Here is a 27,845-nt window from a genome sequence, read left to right on the forward strand (position 1 = left end):
TCCTTGTAAAAATACCACATGCCTGGCAGTTGTAATGATCCGCTCAGCTGGATGCACTGGCAGACAGCTGTTTGACCATTCCTCTAGTCTGTGGGCTGCAGGTCTCTGCAAGAGAGACCTGTCTTTCCATTACAAGTTTCTGGTCTGTTCTGCTGCTGAGGAATTTGCATATACTCGTTATGCAAATCCCCTACCTGCCTCCTTTGATGACCGACAGTATAAAGAGCTATGTTTCCCAGAGTCCTTTGCTGGTCATAAGGGTTAGTCCTGTGGAACACTCCCGGAGTGTCAGCCTTGCTCATTGTTTGAAGATTAGCTTAGAGTAATTCCTGAAACTGCACTAGGCAGATTCCCTAGTGCAGTTAGGATTGCATATCTGTTTTGTTTGTCGGTTGTGATTGTTCTGTCCCAGCGGTGGTCGACAGGAAGTCATTCTGATCTTTGTTCTTGGAGTATAGCTGGAGCAGCGGTTGCTACCAGCTATCTCCTCTATCTGTCTTGCCTGGATCACACTCGCCTTGCGCTAGTGCTGTGGATCCGTCTCTCTCACTTATTCCTGTTTTCGTGTATCTGTCTTGCCTGCTACGAACGCTTGCTGGAGGCTCGGTGAGGTTACCGTTTGAGCAAGCGCTCGCGTCCTCTGTTTCATGTTTGTCTGTCGGTGGTTAGTTAGGCGTGCTTGTCTCTGTTGTGCTTAACACGCGGAGACCGCGCATAAACGTGTGCACTGTTGCGAATGAGTGCGGTGTTCGCGTTTAGCTAGCGTTTGTTATTTTCCTTATCTTCTCATTGTATCATTTGCTGTGCCTTTGCTACTCTCGTGCTCTGCCTTGCTGTAGCCTTGTGTCACCTCGGGCAATCGCATATTTCGCGATTGCGTTCCTACTTCATATCTGCTGTTGTGTATGCACCGTCGCAGGTTGGCGACCAGTTTGGTGCACACACATACAATCTGTCCCTGTGCTCATTCTCTTTCACAATCGCTTGTCTTGCGATTGCGTTCTCACTTGGTTTCCTTTGTTGTGTGTCCGCCGTCGCAGGGTGGCGGCTAGATTGGTGGACATACATACATTCCTCATCTGTGCTTATTCGGTCTTGTGTTGCTGTTAGCAATCGCCATCTCTGGCGATTGCCTTCTCACTTTGTCTTCTTGGTTGTGTGTTCATCGTCGCAGGGTGGCGACTAGTTTGGTGGACACACATACCCTCTGTCGCTTTGATCTCTCTCTTTCAGGGCTATCTTGCTCTGCGTTTCTTCCCTTCGTGCAATTCCTGTCTGGCGTGTGTGGCAGGGCAGAGGAGCTGTTCCTCTGCACTCCACCGCTCCACCTGTCGACAGGAATTTCCCTCTACAGGTGCGTTGCACCTTTTGCTGGGTTCCCTCAAATTACACGCTTGTGGAGGATTTCCGCAGTGTCAGCGCACGCCCTGTGCGCTGATCACGGAGATAATTCCACAATCGTTACAGCAGTCCTGATGATCTGCTGTGCTCCAGTAGTGTCTAAATCAGACTCTGTAAACGAGCATTCGGCTAATCCAGTCATACTTCTGTCAGAAACATCTGACCTGCATTTGCTTGTATAGGGTCTATGGCTAAAAGTATTAGAGGCAGATGATTAGCAGGACAACCAGGCAACTGGCATTGTTTAAAAGAAAATAAATATGGCAGCCTCCATATCCTTCTCACTTCAGGTGTGCTTTAAAGTGATATCATTATTAATAGTTGCATTCCGCTGCTTCTGCTTTATTACCACTATAGGCTTATACTGACCACTAGTAGCCTATCTACTTGGAAATATTTTGAAATACATTTTACATTATTTAAGTTCAAAACATATTAAAATGCATATTCAAGTACCATGCCGTAGAGGTGCTCATCACAAGGTCGAGATCACAAGTCGGTTTTTTTTGTCTTCACGAGGTCGTTATCGGCATTTGTGATCATGAATTCCGATCACGAATGCACTCATGATTGCACTCGATACCCGACTCATGATCACGAGTTACACGTAATCACTAGTTGTGATGCGTGATTAAAGGGGCACTATGGCGAAAAATTGTAAAATGTAAAATATGTGCAAACATAGACAAATAAGAAGTATTTTTTTCCAGAGTAAAATGAGACATATATTACTTTTCTCCTATGTTGCTGTCACTTACAGTAGGTAGTAGAAATCTGACAGAAGTGACAGGTTTTGGACTAGTCCATCTCTTCGTAGGGGATGTACTACTTATTTGTATATTTCTGCACATATTTTAAATTTTTTTGCCATAGTGCTCCTTTAAAAACCCGCCAACTTTAATGTTTAATAGCAAAGCCCCCTTACATGCTAGAAACACACAATTTGCCAGATCTGTTAAGAAGAACAGTGGGAACAAGAGGAAACATTTTTTTTTAAAAAAGACCATATAGTTTTTAAGAAAATCGATTTTAAAGTTTCAAAGGAAAAAAGCATACATTTAAATGTAAATGTTAGGGTTTTTGAAAAAAAAAATTTCCTCTTGTTACCACTTTTCTTCTTAACATATCTGGCAAATTTCGTGTTTCTAATTTATCGTGATTCGTGATTACATGCAGTTGTTCGACTCAAAACTGCACTCAAGTCGGATATCTGTTTCTATTCGTTATCATGATCACGAGTCAATTCGTCGGTGGGCAGAGTCAAATTCGTGATCACTCGAATTCATGATTGGGGGTATCCGGGCATCACTGCCATGCTGTTCCACAAAAATATTCTCAAAATAGTATTCCAAGTCCAATGTAGGAAAAATGTTAAAAATGTTGACGATGTCTGTGCAGGAGAGGCGTCACCAAGTGACAGGACACAGGCCCTCAACCTGTGCCCACCAGACAAGTATATGAGATGCAGACAGCAAGCAGGACTAGCTGAAGCACTTTCTGAGTCTTGACCAAACAAAAGGCCCATTGTTAGCCCCAGTTGCCTATTACAGGATATGTGACACGGGTGATAAGAAAATAGGTGTTGTGGTATCTATCATAGTCAAGCTTTCCTCCAGCTTTGTATAAAGCCTTTGTTACTAAAGACTTTTTTTCATGTATCCTGTAGTCTGTACACATGTGGCTACATTTTGCTAAGACGCTTTATGGCATTAGGCTACCATATAAGCACTGATATTACATATTCCATGATGTACACCCGATACTCTTTATCGTGACCTATGCTGAGGACACGTTCCCCTCAACCAATGTATTCCAGAATTCCAACACTTCCGAGAAGCCCTTGATGTCCATATTTTTTCATTAAAATGTCCGCTTGTCCAGATAGTGTTGTCAATATCCTAATGATCATTCGGGTGAATCAGTGAAAGCAAGGAAGTATTTTGTTACCATAGTAAATGGGAGAGTATGTTTTAAGTTTCATATATTGTAATATACAAAGAGGAGGCTTGTTCTTAGATGTAATTGGAACTCAAAAGTTATTGCATTGTCAAACTTTGACACTTCCATTCCAATTTCAACATTAGAAGTTTCCTATGGAACTGTTCAGCTGATATTTTATATTACGTATTCCTTTCCTATAATTTTGCACATTTATTTTATATCATCCTGATTGTCTACGAATGACTAAGCAACACTTGATTGACCCAAATTCCAGATGTGCAAAAACTGACCATTCCCACTGATGATGCTAATTGTTAAACTGCTGGCCATACACTTATACATTTCCTCCCAATGTTCCAAAATCATCGATCCTTTCTGAAAAGAATCGATTCAGAAGGAATCAATTCCTACCATGCACTGCTCATCTATTTCCAGTAGATTCTAGCGGAGAGCTATTGAAAATTGATTGAACCGCATTGTTGCAATGTTCGATGCAATGCAACACTATGGGCCATCCATCTGCCAATTCAATACAAAATACTATGCTGCCGCTCTGGGAGTACAAAAATGAATCACCTTTATTAATGTCGCTTAGAGTATCAAAAAACTGCACACTACAATACTGCCCTAAAAACACTTAAAACAGTGCGGAGCGCTCCTCACACTTCAACACACAGCCATCCACATACACTCCATTCACTCTGGTACCGGTACCAATTGTCCTTAGTCTTCAGTGTGTGGAGATAGGTATAGCTGCCTGATGATTTGGAGGTAGACCATTTGCCGGCACAACACTGACAAACAGAAGTTCCAGTTATAACAGACCGCTGTGGTGACAGGCTAGCTGCCTCTTGAATCCTATTACCCTGCAGACAGAAACAGCTTCTCAGAGCCGCGGTCACTTCCTGGTGCTCCTGGATACCACTCCTCTCCTTGCTCACCCAAATGGCTTCTGGTAATGCTATAGGGAGCTTGTCCGGCCGTTAAATCAAGAGGACTGCAAAGTTTCCTCTTCGTTCAGCTCACAGCTCTACCCACCAAGCAGCCTGGCCCGGGGGAGCAGGAGCAGTGTGATTACAGTTTAGCTTGCCGCGTGGCTGGCCGGCCAATTCCAGCACTCAGTACGCACAACGGAGTGTAGCCCAGCCCACCGACGCGTTGCGCCCGCCCACTGCAAGCTTCGTCAGGATCGATCTGCCAATGCCATCACCCGCCCCAAATGACCTAACTTTTCCGTCCTGTCTGATCGATACTTTCTATCGTTTTTTGGTCAATCTCGATATGAGATTTTGGGGAATCGATTGCCAGCAGATGAATGGTATCAGCATGGAATCGAATGGGAAACCCGATGATGGCTTGATGGCAACGAAAAGATTTGTAATCTTTCATTGTGGATGGAAGGGAATGCCCAAAGGGTGATTACTTGATATGAAAAAAAAATCTTTGAGGGGCTAACCAGATAGAAGGAAAAAGAAAAAAGTCAAATCGAAATAAGTAAAATAAGTATAAAACAAACTATATTAAAATACACCAGAAAATTTCCAAACTCCCATTTTTAAGGCAGCCAATTATGCTATTATTCCAATATAGCTAAAAAATTGTCGACAACACTATTGTCGTCAGGTCCTTCATCAAGCTTTTAGACATTGGAATATGTTATTATTTCAAATGTATATAGTAAAAGGTATAAGTCTTTAAGTGGAAGATTTGATCAAGTTATTTATGTTTAGATCTAAATTTTGAATATCCCCAATATGAATAAAAATAATTGCATGGAATTGAAAACAATTAATTTTTTATAGAACTTATTTGTCAGTTTTGTTATGCATACATATGATTTTCTTATTGAATGGAAAATGTATTTGAATTATTGCTATTGATATGCAAGTGACAGGCACTGGGCTGGGTGCACTTTCCATGTTCCCAGTCCAAAGGGAGATTTGACCATTTTGCACAAATCTACTTCTGCATCCTATGAAAATGATCAACAATGTCAAATTGATTTCAAAAGCGGTATAGTTCAGGATAGGGTGGTGGAAACCAGAGATTGGAAGTAAAAAAACAACTCAGTGTTTTTTGTATGCAAATTACGCAGGTGAACAGGAGTTCAGCCCAGGGTCTCCCGAAATGTAAATAGAAGTAAATTTTTTATCTACTTGTGCAAGCAATGCTTATAGCAAGAGAGTGCTATGAGACTCTAAAATTAATTATTTGTTTTTATTCTGAGCTGTTTGAACCAGGCTTTGCTCACATTGATTTTGCTGTGCACAATCCATAGTAATTTGAGAAAGAGTGACAAGCAATCAGGCACTGCAGTTTCTTTGAATTTATTCCATATCAAAATTAATGCAAAAGGTTCAAAGCATCAGGTGCATCATTCAATGGTAGATGTGTCAATCACAGTGGAACAACTTGTGCATCAGTGACAACAAATTTACATTGTAAGATTCTACCAGGATGGAGGCAGAAGGCGGTGGGCGCAGGGCGACAAAACGGGCAGCCTAACGGCCGTTTCGCACTTCAATGCTTCTTCCGAGACTGGTCCACCGGTCCACTTACATGCCCGTTTTGTTGCCCTGCACCCACTGCCTTCTGCCTCCATCCTGGTAGGATCTTACAATGTAAATTTGTTGTCACTGATGCACAAGTTGTTCCACTGTGATTGACACATCTACCATTGAATGATGAATGATATGGAATAAATTCAAAGAAACTGCAGTACCTGATTGTTTGTCATTCTTTGATCCATGGATTGCAACTGATTTTCATCATGAGCACGCAGCTTCCATGAAATTCTAAGAGGCAGTAAATTGTGACACAGGACTTTCTACTTTTCTACCCTGCTGCTTCTTCACTGGAGACTGTGATCCTTGTAGTGCCAGTCCTTTGCACGCTCTTTTGATTCAACAATCCATAGTAAAAATGTAACCCCTTACAATGAAAATAAGACTATGAGACACCAAGACTGTTCTATACATTCCATTTCTACTTTATATACAATAAATATCTCTTGAGTTTAGTTTCAGTTCAGGTTTACGTTAAGCTTTCATTAAGTGGAAACCTTTTAGCAGTGCATCTTGCTACAGAGTTATCTGTAGCAGATATTTTCCCATCATGCACCTCTACATGAGCATTTTGCAAAGTCTTACCATTTATTTTTTTCTTTTTCAAATGCTTTTTAACATTTTTGAATATGGCTTGAAAAGTTTCCTGAACTCCGGGGCTTGTGCTGACCGAATAAAGATAATTCTTGAATGGGCTAATCCGGCCCCTCAGAAGATATATTGATTTGTTTTCCCATTTTCATTTCCTACCCTAGCTATCACCACACATACAGCATTACCTGTGAAGTGGCGTCTGTTAATCTGCAGGTTACAGCTCAGTGTTTCCTGACTGAGAACACTGCAGGCCTCTGAATCTTTATCAGTTTGCCAGTTAAGTCTCTTTCTATAACAAATAACCACTTGTTCTTTGCTTTCTTTAAGTCTTGCAAGAGCTTATAAAGATGCCCAAGATGTCCTCTTGGAGAAGCCAGAAATGCAACACCTCGGAAGGATGTGGCGGGAACTTTACACCATGTCACATACCATGGATACCCTTCGGACTAACCCTGGAAAAGTTTCAGGTACATTTCTAGGAGAACTAAAAGGGAAAAAATAGTACTCTACCCTCTGGAACACAGAAACAATGAATGCAATGCAACAAAGAGAGGACATATGTAGGGTCCTCCCTGATATTCTGTATATATAAGATGTTCCAAACAATATCATTATTCCTTTTTACAAATGTATATGTATAAAAGCTACAAATGTTATTACTAAAATCAATAAAATATAACAATCATACAACAAAAGTCTTTTAATTTAAACTGAGGCTATACAGACAGGATCCAGATAAAATGGTTGTGCAAAATGCACACCTATCTGTGAAGTAATTATCCACACTGAACACAGGAAGTGCACTCTAAGGGCTTGATTTACAAAAGGGTGCTAACTTAGTTAGCACGCCTAAAAGCATCTTAGCATGCCTAAAGCCCTTGAGGATGCACAAAGTTTTGCGCGCTAAGTTAGCGTGCGCAAAGTTTAAGCCCTGAGTGGTGTGCGTGATACGTCGCACCGGGTGCGCCCGAAACGGCGTACTGTGTGACGTTTCGGGCGAACCCGGTGCGACGGTTTAGGTGCACCCGGTGCGTCGTTTTCATAGCACCCGGTTCGACGTGTCGCGAGCAGCGCTTAAACTTTGCGCGCGATCAATAAAAGCTTTAGGTGTGCTAACTGCTTAGCACCCTAGTTAGCACGCCTAAAGCTTTCAGGGGTGCTAACTCAGTTAGCACCCTTTTGTGAATCAAGCCCCAAGTGTAAACCAATTGGACCTGGATACAAAACCCACAAGGGATAGACCTCGCTTATAATTGACTAGATACAATCTTACAAGTCCCTAACTTTATATGCAAGGTCCCCTAGTGCAAGTATGCACTATATTAAACTTTACGGTAACAGAAATAATACACAATAATGTGAAAATATCCATAGTATTAGACTTTACAGTAACTGGAATAACATGCAATAACATGGACAATATAAGTCTCCCTGTATCTATCTCTCCTTACAGCTGCAGTGATTTCTAAATAATTCCGGATGTCCAACTGTATATTGGTTGCTAGGGGCAGGTTCTATATGGTCAGATTCCTTTTGTAAGAATACCTGGTAACACTCCATTGGATGTAGAAAAGGAAATGGGCAAATTCCCCCCAAAGAATTTACCTCATGGTAAAATCCTCAAAGAATTTTCATTAAGGTGCCCATTAACCCCCTTGGCTGTATTGCTGAGCAAAGCTCGGGGTTACTTTTTACTGCTATTAGTCTTAACCCTGAGCTACACTTGAGGAGACCACTGGGAGGACCAGGTGGAGAGTGTACCTGGAGACCTCAATGGCTACTTATAATGGGGGGAGCACTTTCTGGTCACCTAAACGGGGGGCACTACATGGCTACCTTTATAAAGGGGGGGGGGCATTCTCTGCCTACCTATATAGGTAACTATACTGGGGGTGGGGGTCACTTTCTGACTACCAATAATGGGGGCACACTCTGGCTACCTGTACTGAGGTCAGTCTCTGGCTACCTAGACTGGGGGTGGGGCGCTCTCTGGCTGCTTAGCGGCTTTATTCTTTCCAGAGAAAACATTGTACCACTTCTAAAATCTGGGAAGAATCATACTGCTAAGGAAGTTAACGGTACAATCTCCCAAACAACTGACCATACAGTCGATCAGATCGGGTACCGTTAATGGTATAATTTAAGGAAGATTCTTTAAGTCTGATGGATTGCTTATCATTTTCCCCTCCATTGGTGGGGTCGATCAATCACAACAATCATAACAATTATACGGTTATGCTAATGCTATACTGGATCCAATGATCCATCACATCCAGGTCATCGTTTCTTTACACGGCTACCATCGGGCCGGAGGTTTCGTGCTATCCACACCAAGACAGCGAGACACAGTGACACTTTCTTCCCCACAGCAGTGAGACTCTTAAACTCCAACTAAGCCCCCCCTCCCCAAGGATGCACCTTTCTAGTTGCTGAGCCCATGTTACTGAAAGTGTTATTTTTAATTTTATTTTAAAAGTCTGTTCTTTTTGTCCTTCTTTGTTACTTATCTTTTTGTTTCTCTTTGCACTGTTATTGTTATGGCTACCAAGGCAATGTCTGCCTTTATCTCGCACTGTCCTTTTATCACTGTCTTTCTACTGCTGCAAATTCAATGCTATTGCCAAATTTTTTTGTGCCTGTTTTGTTGCTTAAACCAATTCCGGGCATGACCCAGTCGTGCTTGGCGAAATAAAAGGATTCTGATTCTGATTCTGATGTTCACCGAATTTTGACCTCACTTTGGTGTGTGTGATGTGCTCTGTTATGTGACTGTGTTTATGTGGACCGCAGGAGGTTGTCCGTTTACAAATAACAAAGCTGCAGACAGTGTGTGACCTCTGTGGGGCAGACCTTTTGTGCTATTACAATGGCTCTGGAAAAAGTTCCTACAGTCAGGAGATGACAGTCGCCTGATCAGTCTGTTTTTGTTTTACATCTTCAAAATCCAGGAGGGGTAGAGGTGGAACTAATAAGCTAGCACAGCCTATGTCTGCTGTCTGCTTCCTCTTACCCTACTTAAAGCACAAACAGTAGCTCTGCACTTTGTAGAAGAGTTGGCAGATAGGAAGCATGAGTGTCATCAGATTAAGCCTGAATATTCAACTTCCTTCAGATGTCTGTAGGTAACTTAAAGGCTTCATACAATAATGCTAGGTACACACAATGCAATTTTCTGACAGAATTGTTGTCAGATCGACTGTTTCAAACATGGCCAATCTGATTTCCTATCGACTTTCTGATTGATCTTCTATGGATAATTGGCTCACATAACTACTCTAGAAGCAGGACCGTGGGTAGGGGATGATGTTGCCTTCTGTTCTTCTCATCATGGTAGTGTAGTGGATAGCACTCTTGCCTTGGGGCCCCAGTTCAGATCTGGACCAGGACACAATCTGCACAAAGTGTGTATGTTCTCCCTATATATGCATGGGTTTCCTCCAGGTATTGCAGTTTCTTCCCCATCTCAAAATATTCCAATTAGTTAATTGGCTCCCTCCATAAAAGTGGCCTTAGACTGCAATGTGAACATAACACAGTGACTGACTATGGTAGGAAGACTGTGAACTCCTCTGTAAGACAATTAGTGACATGACTAAATACGCTATATAGAAGTGCTGCAGAAAATGTCTACGCTAATCATCCCCCTACCCTAGAGGAGGTTGTCCTCCGCATACGCAGGATTAGGATAATGGAATCTTTGTCATCACTGGTCAACGATTCCGCAGGACAATTTGGTAAAACCTGGGACTTTTGGGATATTAACTTCGATCTAGCCTCTGAATCTTAACCTCTCCATCCCTCTCTCTCCCCTCTCTCTGAATATTATCTTTGCCCCTTAATCCTGATTTATTCTGTTGAAATTAATTCTAGGATATGACATACCACTATATTAGTCATGTGAAGGGTAATTATTATATGCTTCTTCTATGACTCTATACTAGACAAGGAAAAAGAAGAAAGAAAAGAGGTTCTCTCTTCTTTACTCTCTTTCTTGGGTTTTATGGAATAATTTGTCACTTTTGGTATGTTTATCTATCTGCTACATTTTCCTAGAAGATATATCCTGTGAATATCTGTAAAACCTGTTTATATATTGAACCTCTTAATAAAAATTGAGTTACAAAAAAAAAAGAAAATGTCTACGCTATATCAGTATGCAATAATTATACTTGTTGGACACAGAGCAACACTACCCATGATCCCCCAGCAATAGCTGTTAGCTCTAATACCTTGGTGGCAACACTGAGAGGGTTCACATTTGTCAAAATATCATGCCTGTTCCCACATGTAAATCAATGGGATTATCACACTTCAATGCAAATATCACATGCAGGGAAAAAACCTCACAGCAGTACTGCATAATTCCACACATCACTTGCCTTTGAAAATCATTAGCTACTGTGTCAAAATGTGCACATTGTAAGGCACATCTACAGGCATAGTTATCCAAGAGTTCTTGTACAAAAAAAGTTTGCGTTTTCTGCGCAGCCAAGTGTGAATCATCCCTGAATCCCAATAGATGATGTCAGCGTGTATTTTGCAGAGGTAGAATCACAGTCATTCACTCTTATTTGTAGAAACCTCCACAGGAAAGTGCAGTATAAGACTAGCAAGGTGCAGCATACTTTATGTATCTTTTGCACATGTATTTATGCACAGCATGACAATTTTTCTGGCAGTTAATCATTTAGCAATAAATAGTTTACTGGTCACAGATTTACAGCTGGAGCAAAGCAAATATTTGTTTAGTGTTTCTGTCTGGTGCTGCTTACATCAGGAAACCTAATGTATTTATATAATAAACATAACAACCCCGGCTCACACACTGCCATCTGTAACATTGCGTTAAGGAATTAGCTGCTATATTTCAGCAAATGTGAGGACACTGGGCTTGAAGGTGCTTTAATCAAAGGAATGCCTCTAAATACCAAGGAATGGTGAACATTATGATAGTGTTTGGAAGTTTAAATGCTGTATTGTAGAATAATGTACACACGATAGAGAGCTACATGCTTGTATCCACTTAAGCTACATACACATGCCTGAGGTGGCCAATAACGACTGCCTCTGCCAAGAAGCTAGCCTGTGTACAGTACAGTGGCCCACGATGCCCCTCGACGGATCCACAAGTGATCTGCCTGGTGGTTCAACTCAGATGAGTACTAGCTGAGGGCATTATTATCCTCACTCACTCCGCCCACTCCGTGACGCTGCTTGCTCCATTGACCCTCCTCGCCCATAGCAACAGAATGTGTCTCTAGTCCCAATCCCTGCTGGGTGACTTGCCTGGTATGTGTGTACAAGGCTTACAGGTACACTGCTACAGATAACTTACACAATTACTGCCATTATTATGTGGGACTTTTAAATACCCAGAAACTAAAATCAGTTGGAAGGAGTGTTCTGCAGCTAGGCAGCGTATATATACTTTACAACTCTATAATGTCTCTTTAAGACAGTACCTTATATGGATCATCGTATACTTTATGGTTTAACAAAGTCATAACTGCATCTTGTTGACATAGCTACTCTATAACAACATTATCACCTCCTGCACAATCCTTTATTGGAAGGTCATGATTTTACGCAGAACTTGACATAAACATGTGTTTGCATTTGCTAACTGATCCTGCTGCTTACAGTATACATCACAGGTGTCAAACACAAGGCCCACAGGCCGAATCCAGCCCTCTTTGTCATTTAATGTGGCACTTGAGAGCTTCAAATGTGCATCATTGTAAGAAGTAAAACAACAACATTACACTGCCTCCCATCCAGGAGAACACACTGGTGACAGTGTTTCTGGTTGAAGCATCGTGAGTTTGAGCCTGGGTGCAGCAACAACCCGCAGGACTGCCTGACCAAATTAGCATGGGGCCCTCTCCTGGGATACAAACTCTTTAAGTGACTGGTAAAACACACACGCCACAACTCTCCTCACATTGCAGAGTAGCGCAGCAGAACAATGTAACATCTATACCAAGGGTCAGGAACCTTTTTGGCTGAGAGAGCCATAAACGCCACATATTTTAAATGGAATTCTGTGAGAGCCATACAATATGTTTCAAAATGGCACAGTGCGCATGCACTGTTGCCATGGTGATGTGTATACAGTTGATCCTCCGAGCAGCGGAAGTGTCAGACACATCTTCAGCTTCTCTTGGGTTTCAGCAACATCTGCAATTTCCCCGAGAGCCAGACAGGAGAAATATTGACTCACAGCTTGTAAAATTAGCTAGCTGACTTGGGGGTTGATTCACTGTTAGGGCCCGTTGCCACTTGCACGGTGCTGAATGGCCGCTGATTCCCCGCTGACGAAATCGCATGCGGGTGCGATTCCAGGTGCGTATTTTCCCATGATTTTGCATGCGATTTCGCATAGGTTAGTATTTATGCGATTTTAACCATGTCACTGCCTGTGTGAGTTAACATTGCTTTCTATGCGAAATCGCATGTGAAATCGCGGTAAAATACGCATGCCAAAACCGCTTGCGATTTCCCTATTAAATACATTAGGAGCGGCTGTTAGTTTTTGAGGGAGCGCGAGTAAGTTAGTAGTGTATGCTACAGCAGTAGTGTGCCTACTCTGAAAATGTCACTTGTGCTGCCACAATAAGCTGTGCTGCTTGAGCAGTGTAGTTTAGTGAATCAATACCTACTGATTTGTCTGTGAGCCAGATGTAGCCACTAGCCATCAAAAGAGCCACATATGGCTCCCGAGCCATAGGTTCCCTACCCGTGATCTATACAATGTGATGTGATTTCTTCTGTTCTACCTGGCAGGTAGAGCCTGGCACCAGGCTCTATGCTTGCATACCTCCAGCTCCCAATCACATGACATGCACTCTGAGCCAAACATATGCAGCATAGAGCATGTGGCTAACCCAATGCAGTGCTAGAGCCGGTATATAATAAGCTGCTCCACTGCACTACTCTGCAAAAGGGGGAGAAACAGCCTCCCTTCCCATGGTCACTATGGTAATACCACTTAGTTTGAGACTGTTCAATAAATGTTAAATCTTAATAAACAATTTAACCTGCTACTTGGACTATGTTTTAGATTTTTAATCACCAAGTTGAGAAACAAAGGCGCCAGGATAGAATAAAGTATATATTAAAAAAACATTTAAAAGGGAGGTAGCAGTGGACTTAACCCCAAGTAGTTAGATATTTAACATCAGTTTTCAGAAACAGGGTTTTACTGATCACATTCAACATAAGGAAATAAGAACGTAATAACTCCACTGCTTCTGTTCTGTTTGAAACAAACCAAGGTGAGATAAAGAAGTGAGGCGGGTATGCCCTGGGCAAACAAAAACATCCAATAGTCACCAATATAATCAAAATGCAAAAGCTTTATTAATCCAAAATTGTATAACAGTATCAATTAAAAATCTGTCGCCCTGCCACCCCCACAGCCCCCTCCCCCCTGCCTCAGATGTAACCGTAGCCAGTCAATCCCCGCATACACATACGGACTCAGCAACACACATACCGATCTGTATGGCCATACAGTCAAAAGAACAAAACCAAAATTGTATATGTATCTAGATAACAAGATCCAGCAAAAATGCATATATGCAGGCCAATCTTAGGTATATTGTGATGAGCAAATTCTACTTGTTATGAGCAGAAAGATGATCCGTCCGGAGACATACACTAGGCACAGCAAAAGGTTAATCAAGCCTGTAATTAGATGTCAGACTCCAATGTTAGTAAGAATGCAGCATGCAGGCAGAGCTCCACCGAGCACTAAGTATAAATTGGCATAAGCAGAAGTTCAGGTTTAAGCAAAGCATTGAACATCTTCAGACAGTGAGATCCAGATTCAAAATTCAAAGCATCTTGCATATACTGTATAGTTAGAGCCAATGCTCACACCGCATCAGTCCAATGTATCAGTCCACATACACAAACAAAAGTCATGCCCGTGGGGCTGCTTACATATCCTGGTTGAAGATGGTGAATAGCAATATAGCCATCCAGGCTGAACGTGGTGTGGCCGGGGTAACTGCCTGCAATAGATGGATTGTCCAATGCGAGATGGAGGCAAGAGGCTTGGTGCGTGCTCAGCGGTGTCCGGATTGGTGTACGCCGGGTTGGCTGGAGAGGGGGAGCAAACTCCCAAACAGGCTGGAGGGGGGACGGTGCGGCGGCAGGGACGCAGTCAGGCGTCCTCTACCGGTTTCGCCGGACTTCCGGCTTCCTCTGGAGGTTCTGTTTGGTTCCTGAGTGCACACAATGATATCTATAGTAAAGGTGTATTCACATACACAACAGCAGTTGCTCGTAGCAATTGGGAGTGTTAGAGGGCCAGTTTCTGTCACAATCAGCACAGTGGCCCGAGCAGCGTGTACTGTTCAATGCAGACGGGAGGATAAATGACATGGAACACGATGAACTTGCTTTAGGTTGTAGCTGTTGTTTAGATCTGGCATGTTGGATCTTGAAACTGTGTCTATGGGGGCATCTGTACACACACCAGACTATCTGTTAAGGTAACCCAAGCCCAGCAGCCTCCGTTTCTTGTAGCCATTGTGGGAAACTGAAATTCCTTAAACATTTTTTCCGGTTTTGCCCCAAACATTTTATCGGTAAATGCCTTGTAGTAAAAGCTGTGGCAGCCATATTTATTGGTTCCCTTGTCACTTTTGAGAACCAATATTGCTACATACAACCAGGAAATGGTAGCTTGCATTAACACATGCTTCCTTTTTAATCTCACTTACATGAAAGTATGTTCTCCAACAACCAGTATCATCGGTGTATAAAAGGCCTAAAAACATATAACTGCCACACTCCAAACCATACAAAACCCCTTTACCAGTATGTACCAGTAGTTTCCTTGATCTACATTCAACAGCCTATAACTGGGCATTCAGTTAAACTATTGCATCTACAGTATAACTAGATTTTATATTCATTGGCCTCAATTCACTAAGATCATGCTGGAGATAATAAGGCAAGAGAAAACTTACCTCCACACAGTAAGAGAGTTATCTTATCTCTTCATTCCTTACGTTACCTCCTCTGTAGTTAAGTTACCTCCTCTGTAGTTAAGTTACCTGCTCTGTAGTTATTTTCACACGCAGTTAATGAACAGCCTGTCTTTAACTCTGGAGTTATTTTAAGGATTAAAGAGTTAACTTAAAGACAGAAAAGTTAACTTTAGGTTTGCCAGAGGTAAAATGTTTCCTGAATACTACATGCCTTATCACCATGGTAACAACTCTAGAAGAGTTATTAAAGACAGGAGATAAGCTTAGTGAATTGAGGCCAATGACCATTATTTTAGCACTGTGGCACTAGCAGACCTTTCTCCTCTCCACAACCCCAGCACCCCCCTTCACACATTTTTGGTCTCGGTTGCCCCGCCCAGATGGATGCTATTGGTTATGCATCTGGAGATGGGTGTATTTAAAGGTGCTGTGTGTCACATTTGTTAGGGCCTTGTGCAGTTTGAAAAAGAGCTAGATAGCCCGAAAAAACGGTCTGTCATTTCCAGCTTTCTATATTAGGCAATAAAATAGCTTATTTATTGCAGAGTGGTGATGACCTATGTTTTTGGCTAATATACTAATACTCATTTGACACCATTTATACAAAGAAATGACTAATCACTAGTCCTGTATGTCATTCTCAATGTGTGCTGATAAGAGAGGAAGAAGGAGGAACATACTGTAGAAACAGAATTTTTAAACTGAGATCAGTAAAAGCTGAAGCCAATTTACTTTCAATACATACGCAGAGTAGCAGCTGATACTGCGTACATAATACTAAACATGCCATCAGTAGAATGCGGGACTAAACACAGTGCAATAGTCTTACCAAGCATCTTGTATATTAATATAAACACTCATCTCTGGTGTTTTCCTGCATAGGACGTGGCATAAGGATCAGAGACATCTTAAAGGATGATGAAACTCTGACGCTGTTTTTATTGAGAGAAGTTCAGCTCAGCGATTCCGTGGTGTACCAGCTGATTAATGCACAGATCCGTGTAGAACAGGTAAGAGCAAAATACAAGACTATTTCAATGAATAATGTACTTTTCTGCATGTCTTCCATAATTTTTGTTGGTGTGTGTGTGTGTGTGTGTGTGTGTGTGTGTGTGTGTGTGTGTGTGTGTGTGTGTGTGTGTGTGTGTGTGTGTGTGTGTGTGTGTGTGTGTGTGTGTGTAGGGGGGGTGTGTGTTCAAACTTCGGCTACCAGTGAAGTGAAGTAGAATTGATAGTTCTAACCCTAGTATTACCAGTCGTATTAACAGATATTTGTCAGGTCTTTAACTTATTTACAAACAAGGAGAATACAGTACATTCAAAATATGTTCTCATTAGTGTGCTAAACATAGGTCTCAAAACTCTCAACCAATCTAAAGACTACTTCACCCTCTTAATACTAATCACCAGCAGAGGTACCCGAGTAAGGGCAGTGGACAGAAACCTTGTGTCTTGTATCATTGGCTGTTGATTGATAATACAAGGACACAATTCCAGTGTTAGTTGAACCTTGGTCACTTTTTCCTAATCACTTCACTTCCTTCGATTTCTCCATGGTCCAGTTCTGATGCTCACATTCTCACTGTAGGTACTTTCAGCAGTGGACACGGGTCAGGTTGGGCACACTGACCGGCCGGCAGTTTTGTAGCAACTGTGCAGTATGTTCTGACAGCCCTATCTCACGGGCAGTTTTTCTCGCATATATGTTCCAATATCTCTTCTGTGGTATCGGACCAGACAGGCTAGCCTTTGCCAATAATGCAGATTCCAGACCATTGGACAGCCTGTGATCCTGTTACCAGTTTTCCACTTATGTTTTCTTGGACCACTTTTGGGCAGTAATAATCACTGGGAATCCCCTGCTAGAAGTGCCATTTTGAAGATGCTCTGACCATTATCTAGCGATCACTATTTGGCCTTTGTCAAAGTCACTCAGATCTCTACACTTGTCTATTTTCCCAGAACTTAAAGAGATTTAAGTTGACCTTACCAAACTGAAAACCAGTAAAGAAAAAAAAATCATAAATGTAGAATATGCTTATGAAAGCTTGAACGTATGCCCCAGAGGACTATGTGACTATGTCCAACTTTCTGGGCCATGCCTCAGTGTAAATGGGGGGGAGGGGAAGGCCCTAGTAGGTTAGGACTAGTGACAACTGAGACCCTAGGGGTCCACCATCCAGCGATGGCCTGACAACCCGAAAAAGAAAGGGTCACGACTGTTAACTCAGCAGGTTGAGAAGAAGAAAATGGGGATGAGGAGAGAGAGTGAGGAGAGAAAGGGAGAATTAGAGAAGAGAACTGTTGTACATTTTAATGATGAGCATATAAAGATATGGATTTTAATACTATGAAGGAGTGCAGACAACTTTGCTTCATAAGGTCGTTAGGAGTAGTGTTCCTGTCTCCTACACCATTCTACACACAGCACAGCGATATGTGGTGAGGTGGAGCAGCTTCTTTTTCTTTTTCCTGTGTTTACAAATTAGTTGCCTCTGCCATAGCGGTCAGCTGTCACAGCTGAGTGATCAAATTACAACTTGTGGTTAGTCACAGATGAGAGGTAATTAGACAGGCTAAACTCTAAATACATGCAGGGTGCGTTTCTCTCTTTTTCTGTGCAAGAGTTCAGTTCCACTTTAAAGAAAAACTCCACTTTTGATAAGGAAAAAAGCCCCTCTGCGGGTATGCTATGTAAATATTGTAGGCACATATTACCTTTTGTTGTGTATGTGCTGCCAAACCTTTCCAGTTATTTCCTTATAGTAAGTGCTAAGTGGGAAGGTCTGTCTGTTATAATCATATGGTTAATCACAGTAAAATATTCCTCATTTCACTAAAAATATATAGTTTTATGATTTCAAACAATGCAATACACCTAAAGAAGAGATCTAGATCCTAGAATGCAACTCAGAAGTATTTGGCCAATCAGAAAGTGCAAAAAATGACCAAAAATCAGACTGTCCGGAAAAAGAAAAATACGTGGAATCAATAATCGGCACTGGTGGAAATTGGAATTTCTGCGGAATCTTAAATCGGCATTTTTGACCATTATTATCCACACACTTTAAAATGAATGAGAATTTCAGAAAGGGTTTCATCAATGCATCCCTTCTCAATGAGGGCTGGACTGTCTACTTAGTGATTACTACGGTTAAAACAAACGTTTTACAGATACAGTATTCTTTTCTCCTTTTATTTTCCTTTTACCCCTTTCTTCCTGGTTTATCGAGTCACTGGGCCTTTACCAGACAATTGACAATGTTGTCTCCCGGGGTGAGTTTTCTTCACTGGTCCAGTAGAAAGCTTGCTGGTTATGTTTGGTGTCACTAAGAAGGTCTTGCTAGACTGCAAGGTTGTGAATGGATGTCAACAACACATTAAATAGACCAGAAGGACTTGTTGTGACCCCTTTGTTTCAGTAAAAATGGTGTGGGTTCAAGTGTCCTTCTCAGCCATGTGATTATTAAGTCTTGTCCTTCACTGACCTCAACTAATCAGCCTAGAGGTCACTGCTTTTGTTCATATTATCAGCCGTATCATATGAGTCACCTCGCTTCTTTATACCAAAGCCCTTTTCTTGTGAAGAAAGCCATTTGTGGTCAAGTGCAGATCAAGAGGTCAGCATTCTAGTAGCCAGCTTGCAAGTTTTAAGTAGCTCGTGCCATGCCAATACCGTGTGAATTTGATATTGACTGTCACCAATCACTGACTCACCTCATGAACGCTGACTAAAGACAGCTCAGGATAGACCCTGGATTGTTGTACTCAAACTGACTCAGCATTTGCTGTCAGTGCAGCTCTGTTTATCTGTAGCCATAGAATTTCTGGGAAAGGTCAGGAAAGTAGCAAAGTAATTCACTATCTTTGTCTATGGTTGAGCTACAAGCATTAATCTGGCTGAATTACAAACCCATGTGTTGTTGAGAACATTAAAACTGACTTCCTCAGTACTGAGTCACTAGCAGGGAGGAGAGAGAGATTGACAAGCATGTTTTATTTCCCATCCCATCTGGTTTGTCAAGTCACTCAGAGGAAATGGATGTTTGTAAGGTGCCTCATGAAGTGATTTCATTCACTAGTTTCACTTAGGAGTACAGAACTTCATACAGTAAAACCAAAGAGATTAAAACGCTTGGATTTCACAACCGATAACAGTTCACTGAGCTATGTTGAAACATTGCAATAGAGTAAAAAGAACATTAGCTATTATTCAGAGGCTTAGAAAGTGTGACATTCCAGAAAGGTGACATCATAAGGCAGAAAGCAGGTGTTCTGTTACTGAAGCACAGTTGATATTGACTAATAATATAGCAGATAGTATGATGACAAGCTACCAGGACAGCATGACCGGTTAGCTATTAGTACAGTTAAGTGTTTTTCTCCCCGTAATTGACAGTCATTTTCCCCTATACAGGAAGTGCAGTTAGCAGTGTTGCCAACCCAACCCTTTAATTACGGACATGTCTAAGTTATGTAGGTTCTGTGGTTACAGTTGTTCTGTATAACCAGCGTGAACAAGATCTATCTAGCCAGCCAGAAAACCTGTGTAATTTATATACTGTATGTCAGTAATTAAAGAGGTTGAAATTGGCAACTTTGGCAGTTGGAACAGGCTATATTTCTCTGGGGACTCTTTTTAAAGTCTTGATTAAAAAGGAACTACAGTGAAAATAATGTAATAAAAAAGTGCTTCATTTTTACAAATAATTATGTATAAATGATTTAGTCAGTGTTTGCCCATTTTAGAGTCTTTCCTCTCCCTGATTTACATTGTGACATTTATTAACTGGTGACATTTTTACTGCTGGCAGGTGATGTCAGTGGAAGGAGATGCTGCTTGTTTTTTTTTGGCAGTTGGAAACAGCTGTAAACAGCTGTTATTTCCCACAATGCAACAAGGCTCCCACAGTGTGATGTCAGAACCATGGTCCAGACATCACACTGTGAGAGGGGTTCCACCACAATCAGGGCCGGATTTAGGCCAAGGCATCATAGGCATGGCCTAGGACACCACAGGAGCAAGGGCACCAAAGCAGCAGGCTAAACTGGTGCAGCATTTGCAAGCATGCAAATACTGCAATGCAGGGAGATCAGGCAAGTGCCTGACCGAGGTACTCTGCTGATAGCCGCCTGTGCAGCAGCCACCTTTCTCTCTGTGGACACTTGCATTGTGGTTGGAGGCTATGGACTTGGGCAGCATTGGAGATGCAAAGGAAGAGGAAGCTTCTGCACTGGAGATGAGTAGAGAAATGAGTGACACTGATTGGCTGCTGCGGTGTGAAGGTGAGCTAGCTACCTATACTGAAAGGGGGGTGGGGAAAGGAGGGATTAAGGAGTCATCTGGCTACCTATACTGGAGGGAAAGTGGGAGGGGTCATCTGACTACCTATACTGGAGGGAAAGGGAGAGGGGTCATCAGGCTACCTATACTACAGGGAAGGGGGAGGGGTCAGCTGGATGCCTATACTGGAGGGGGGGGGGGTCATATCGTTACCTATACTGAAGGGTGGCGGCTGGTGACAGTGGCCTTGGGTTGTAAAGAGTACAAATCCGGCCCTGACCACAATATCAGCCATACAGAGCCCCCTGATGATCCGTTTGTGAAAAGGAAAAGATTTCTCATGTAAAAGGGGGTATCAGCTACTGATTGGGATGAAGTTCAATTCTTGGTTACAGTTTCTCTTTAATAAGCCCACCAATGAAAATCCACACTAAGGGCCCATTTCCACTAGCTATGAATCTGCAGTGTTTCCCTACTTGCGAGCTGTCTGGGGAAAAGCTGCCTATCTTTTCAGTAGCTTGCTGCCCAGATTGCAATTCAGTGTGAATCTGGCCAGCATGCTGAAGATTTCTGCAGCCCGTAGCTGAATCACTATGGCCATGCATGGCACAGGTTAGCGATTCGAGCTGCAACTATGCAGCACAACGGGAGCCGTAGCCCAATCGGAAACAGCTGCGGCTCCTGGAAATAAGCCCCTTCTAACACACTACCAAACGGTCCCAGCGGTTGGGCAACTCCAGTATCATATCTCTCGTGAATGATGTCACCAACTATGCCTGCCAGGACTCCTTCAGACATCTTGTATTTCTAACGCTAACATTTAGCTAAGCAGGTGCAGAAATAAACATTAATAAGGGAGTCAAGGTCCCCCTCCCTGTGCTTATTTTTAAAAAACATTCTCTGTTAACACTAAAATTTACTCCTGCCATATTGGATAGCAAGTCTAGCAACAGCATTGGATAAAAAATGAAGTAAAAAAAAACGATGAGGGACCGATCAGCCCAGAGGGGGCTGGAGGAAGCCCCAGGAATGTATATGGGGCTGTTTGCAGTACTGCATTAAAACTGATCGCGTTATTCTAACTCGCTGCATGCAGGCTTTGTATAAAAGGCTATGTCCAGTCTCCATTGCAGTTCACACTCAATATAAAACATTCTAATGCATACATTATACAACTGACCACTGTGAACCTAGCCGTACAGGCATCCATTTAGCAAGTATTCTTCCATAAATTATTGGGGCTGCAGCACAACCCACAGACCCTGCTATTGACTCTTGCAGTTTGGTTGATTCAGGTGATGTGAGAGCATCTAAATATAGAATTGCTTGTAACAAAAAGGGCTACATTTGAGCACATTGCCTATGAAGCTATCACACGGTATATAAAGGGTATTTCTTGACTGGCCTTCTGAACTTTGTACCCATTTGTTGTTTAATTGTTAAATAAATACTTTGATTTTAAACTGTTTTCAAGATGAGTAAAAGTATATAAGTCTTGTAGTTCCAGCTCCTGGAGTACAGAAGTGGTATAATGAGTGTCTGTCTCTGTATTTCTGTGCATGTGCTGAATGCTGGTATTATACTTCCACCCAATCACTTGAGCCATCTCTCCCAGTGAAGCATACACTTATACTTATAAATGAAAGCCAGTAATAGGTAACTGAATCCAGCCAGCCTGACATCAGTTCCACTCTGATGATTCCTCATTTCCCATATTGATTAGTAACAAAAGACATTCCATTATGTTCTCAGCAGATAAATATGTCCACTGTATGGATAAGGTCTATTACCTTGTTTGCCAGACTAATCATGGCATGCTGATAATACTCTCACTGATTGAAATCCTAAGATCAAATGCGCATTTAGCAACACATTAAATATTCCAGGTCCTTCTAGACAGACACACAGACTGGAAATCGTTAAGGTGGAACTGTTTTCCCAACAAACAAACGCTGTAATATAGACGCCTCTCTGTTCGTCCTTCAAAATGCAAATATATCATTTTCGACAGCAGCTCAAGACCTCTGTGGCAGTGTAACAGGTCTGCCTACAGTCTTGTTGTCTTGTTTAGTAGGCAAGAAGTCCTGTTAAGAAGCGGGGAAGGGACTACAGTTGCTGTGCTGAGTAAAGGCCCATACACACGTCGGATTTTTTTAAATGACGGGTCGTTTGGACGTCCCGTCGTTCAGTCGTTCGGACGCCAAATTGGGTGAGTGTACAGTCCGTTATTCAGCTGATAAGACTGGTTTTGAGCGATCTGCCAGGCTGTATAACTGATATTGTGGTGAAACCCCTCCCACAAGTAACCCCCTCCCACAAGAAAAGTTTGAACTTTTGGCAGTTTCCTGCTGCCAAAAACCATGCAGCAGCTACATCACCTGTCAACAGTAAAATGTTCACTGGAGTTACTCTTTAAAGGAATACTATCGATTCACATATATTTTTCAATTGACACAGGAATTGTTTGGGAAGTGCTGCCAAGTACTGGTGTATACATTTTAGTAGCAACTTCTTTGTTTACTGTTAGCAAAATACTTTCAAAGTTTACTGGCGCCAAAACTGACGGCTGACTGAGCCATGAGGAGAGGGGAAATTCCCCTCACACTTGATCAGTTAACTCCATGTGTAGCTCTGTGTGTGACAGAGAAGTGAGCTCCCAACAGCTGCAACTCCTGTGTCCTGTGTTTCTGACTGAGGTGTCTGAAGAGAGCAGAGGAAATGTTACTAATTGTCACAGCTTGTTCTTGCTTTCAGAGTTTGATATGTTTGATATTTGCTTTCTGTAGTCTGGCTGTGCATTGAAGCAGACACACCCTTCTGCAATTGATTTGTCCCAATATAGCTAAAACCTACCCTCAATAAATTACAGTTTTTGCCTCTGATATTTAACATGAAAAGTAGGAAAATGTTTACACAGCTACTTAGACATTATTTGCCCACTGTCATTTTAGAACACTTGGGTATCGATAGTATTCCTTTAAGTCCTCTTGAGGCTGCTCAGTCCCTCGCCGTCTCCCTGGGCAGCTTCTGTCCTCCGCAGTAGGCCCGGTAGCCTGGCATGCGCGCCTGTCCGTCGTGCTTCTATGACTGCGACTGTTCTGTGCCTGCGCGGTGGTTATTGCAAATGCGCAGAACGCTCCCGACCACAGGAATCTGATGGAGGCGTGCGTGTGGGACAAAGTGCGACTCCCCCAGGCTACCAGGCCATACTGCTAGGGACAGGAGGAATCGAGCTACACACCCCATACTAAAAATGATAGAAGGTGTTTGTTATGTGGATTACATGATTTTGGCCCAGTGAGGTGAATCCTATAGATTTGATATTTGCGCCCGCATAACTAATGAATGCAGGTAATGATCTTTCAATCCACAAGGTTGGAGGGGCAATGGGTGCCTTGTTTGGAGCACCACATGGCTAGAAACAGCCCTGTACACAGTGACTCTTACTATGGTGAATTCTGTTTCTTGGTGATTTATCCTTTTTATGTGCTCACATTATTTATTTTTTCCTTGTAGTTTGCGTATGGGGTGCCTGACCTGGCGCTGAAAGACATTGCATGCAGCCAGGCTCTCTTGGAGCGATTCATCATCTTCACCAGCCGCAGGGGAATGCATTCAGTACGCAACTCTATGTGTGTGCTGTCCCAGCAGAGGCTGCAGAGGATAGAGGATGTCCTGTATGCCAACATTGACTTCTTCAAAGTCTTTGAAGTTGTAAGTACTTTACTCTCTGAGCCTGTATTTTATAGCATGTACTATTATTAACTCACAGCATCGTTTGGGACTTTACAAAGTACATCATGCTTACTTGTGGCTCAGCTACAGTGTCAGAGAGGTATGTCTAACATGATAATAAAGCTGTGCAGGGGGGGGGATGGGGGGTACAAGGTAAGCTTGTCACTGTGGCTGAAAAAAAAGACTCCCCACGATTTTGGCACTGCACAGTTCAGCAAAGGTACCAGACCAAGTAAAAAAGAAAAAAAAAAATTAAAGGACATATAGGGACCTATTTTGGAATGAAAAGGGAGTTTACATATGTATTTGTGGCACTAACTATTTTTAGGCCATCGTAGCCATTTTGTTTTGTTACCTTGACAAGGGACCCCCTCGTTGTTTTTTGTGAATGGACTCTTGCCACGATTTATGAATAAACAAGGCTTTATTCTACCTTTAGTGCGCGGTCCCCCTGGATTGTTCTACTTAGTACCTCGGTCCAGCACCTCGGGAATGGTGTGCACACTAGTGTGCTATTTAAATGTATGCCATATTTGTGGCACTAACTATTCTTAGGCAATTTTCTATTTATGGAGGTCACAACCCGTTTAAAAGGTCCATACACACGCTCGACAAACGCCGCCAACCAACCAAGACAATCAACATCCCGGAAAAAATGTTACCAGCGACAAAGTTAAACGAGTCTTTTTAATGATGTTGTCTGCACACTGATATTACAAATGACCAACTCATTTAAATGTTGCACGTGGAAGCGACATCACGCACGACTTGTACACATTCCGTAGAACAATGTAATTTAAATGTCATTGAACAGATGTGGCCAACTGCAGGATATCTTCCCAACAATCGTCTGAGTTGATCCACTGGATGGGATCAGACAAAATGCTTGACATCTTGTCGTTCTCGTTTGGTTTGGCTTCGTTTTAACACAATTGATTGTCGTCTGATTAGGCAACATCTGTTGTTCTTTGGATGTTTCAAATGACTTTGTTGAACGTGTGCACATAGCTTAAAGCGGACCTGAACTCCTTTCTGCTCTAAAAGATAAGCAACAGCATAATAACCTTTAAAGAAAAACATTTCTTTGTTACAACTGATACAAATCCTGCAATAATTCTGCAGTGTGTCTACTTCCTGTTTTCATGGAAACAGACATAGGGTTAACATCCTGTGTTAAAAAAATAGCTACTCTGCCTGCACAGCCAAGAGATCAAATTACAGTGGTGATTAGGCACAGAGCAGGGGGAATTAGACAGGCTAAACTCTCTAAATACATACAGGGTGCATTTCTCTATGTTTCCCTTCTGTGCTGTGCAAGAGTTCAGGTCCACTTTAAGTTTCTGTCCTAGATTTGATCAAAGAGCTAAAATGAAAACACACTCATTACTGCATATCAGCCTGATAAGCTGTAATTCCAATTTCAAGGAAAAGCACTTAATAATTGCAGCACAGGCTTTCTTCACAGCTAAGTGAAATATTTGTTGTTCCATACAACGTGTCCAGGGAAGGATAACAGCGAGTGTTTCTAGGCAATCTCTTGATGGGAAAAGGGAAGTCCGTTTTTCTTGGCACAGGACGGAAGAAGTCACATTGGTACCTGCGGAGTGCAGAACAAGCCATGTGATCTGAAGGCTCCATATCTGGTTTGCTCAGCTGTGGTTGGTAAAGTGAGCCTCTGTCTTCAGCTCTGCTGTTATTACAGCTGTCAGCTCCACTGTACTTGTTCCAGGAAAAAGGCTCGCTGCAGCCAGGGTATGTGCCGCAGGAGGACTGGTTAATATGAAATACATTAAATAAAGGAATAAAGATTTTTGTTATCACATATCGGTTACAAAGTCTCATGTCTGGCCACTTCGGAGCCCTTATCTCCATTGTGGATAGATAGAAGCACTGATGCTGATGGGGAACTGCACATATCATCTGTCTGGCAGCAGCAAGATATGATAATGAGCTGTTATCTGAAAGGGCACCTTACCCCCCCCCCCCCCCCCATCGTCTGTCACATTGCTGTTTCCACTGTTGTTATGTCACCAAGGATAGGACTTGGGACACTTGCAAATATGAGATGAGAATGCCCTGATTCAGCTGTGTTTGCTTTATATGAGTGACAAGAGTCATCCTTTTTGTGGCTGGATAGTGTACTGACTGGTTAAGGGGACCTGGGTTCAAATCTCATCTCTTCTTGTTCGGTAGAAGACCTTGGGCAAGTCACCCTAACACTGCTACTGAGTGCGTCCTAGTGGCTGCAGCTCTAGCGCTTTGAGTCTGCCAGGAGAAAAGCGCGAAATAAATGTTGTGTGTCTGTGTCTTTTTTGGGTAGCAACACGCATACCTGTAATTACAGTCATTTTCAGCAGAAACAGCAATTAGCCACTTGTTGTTTTTTTTCTAATTAGTTTACAGATACCTCCTAGGAAAGACACATTTTCAGTTTTCAGTTCAGGTCAAGTGCTGTTTAGAATGGCCCAAACAGTTTGCGTAGCAAATAGTTAGGTGAATACATGGCGTGTTTGACCCACCAACTATACAGCAGACACATGGCAGCCAATCAGCTAGCACTCTCCCTCCCAGACCACCCCCTGCCCCTATACAAATGCTAGCATGGCAGCCATTTTACAGTCTGCCTGTAGCTGTGCTGTGAGTGAGAGCAGGGAAAGAGCTGGCTGCAGATAGGGAAAGTGTAGTTAGGCCTCTGTTCTGTGTCCCCACTGACTTTCTTGCTGTTAATACAGCGTCCTGAGCACCCAAAGAGCCCTTCTCAGGCCTGGTACTGGCACATAGGTTTTGTTAGTACAGCGTCTGACTAAGCATCCAAAGAGCACTTCTCAGGGCTGGTACTGGAATAGGTTGTGTTAGTACAGCATCCTGACTGAACACCCTAAGAGCCCTACTGAGGGCTGGTACTCCTGGTACATAGGTTGTGTTAGTACAGCATACTGACTAAACACCCAAAGAGCCCTTCTCAGGGCTGGTACCGGTACATAGGTTTTGTTAGTACAGCGTCCTGACTGCGCACCCAAAGAGCCCTTCTCAGGGCTAGTACCACTTTTACATAAGTTTTGTTAGCACAGCGTCCTCCTGAGGACCCAAAGAGCCCTTCTCAGGGCTGGTACTGGCACATACATTTTATTAGTATTGTGCTATTGCAGTTCTGTGTGTCTCACTGTCCATAGTGCACTAATACAGGTGTGCACTGTGCCCACTGCTGCTATTGGTACAGTAGCTTGCACAAAACACCCCATCATAAGTGCTATTTTTGTTCTCTTTTGATATTGTTATATCGCATTTCTCTGCATCCAGTGGGTGTCCAATGCGGAAACAGTAAAT

At 42.5% G+C, this 27,845-nt stretch overlaps 1 protein-coding gene across 2 annotated transcripts in view; it reads left to right on the top strand.

Moving 5' to 3' along the window:
- The window catches only part of ABCA4 (ATP binding cassette subfamily A member 4), a 300,886-nt gene that overhangs the window by 58,088 nt on the left and 214,953 nt on the right, over nucleotides 1-27,845 (top strand). For both annotated transcript variants that reach the window (XM_068239773.1, XM_068239774.1), the window contains exons 5-7: nucleotides 6,828-6,967; nucleotides 16,382-16,509; nucleotides 24,300-24,497. In XM_068239773.1, the coding sequence (XP_068095874.1) occupies nucleotides 6,828-6,967; nucleotides 16,382-16,509; nucleotides 24,300-24,497 (466 nt within the window). The remainder of the gene's footprint in view (nucleotides 1-6,827; nucleotides 6,968-16,381; nucleotides 16,510-24,299; nucleotides 24,498-27,845) is intronic.

This window comes from Hyperolius riggenbachi, chromosome 6, assembly GCF_040937935.1.
Source record: "Hyperolius riggenbachi isolate aHypRig1 chromosome 6, aHypRig1.pri, whole genome shotgun sequence".
NCBI lineage: Eukaryota > Metazoa > Chordata > Amphibia > Anura > Hyperoliidae > Hyperolius > Hyperolius riggenbachi.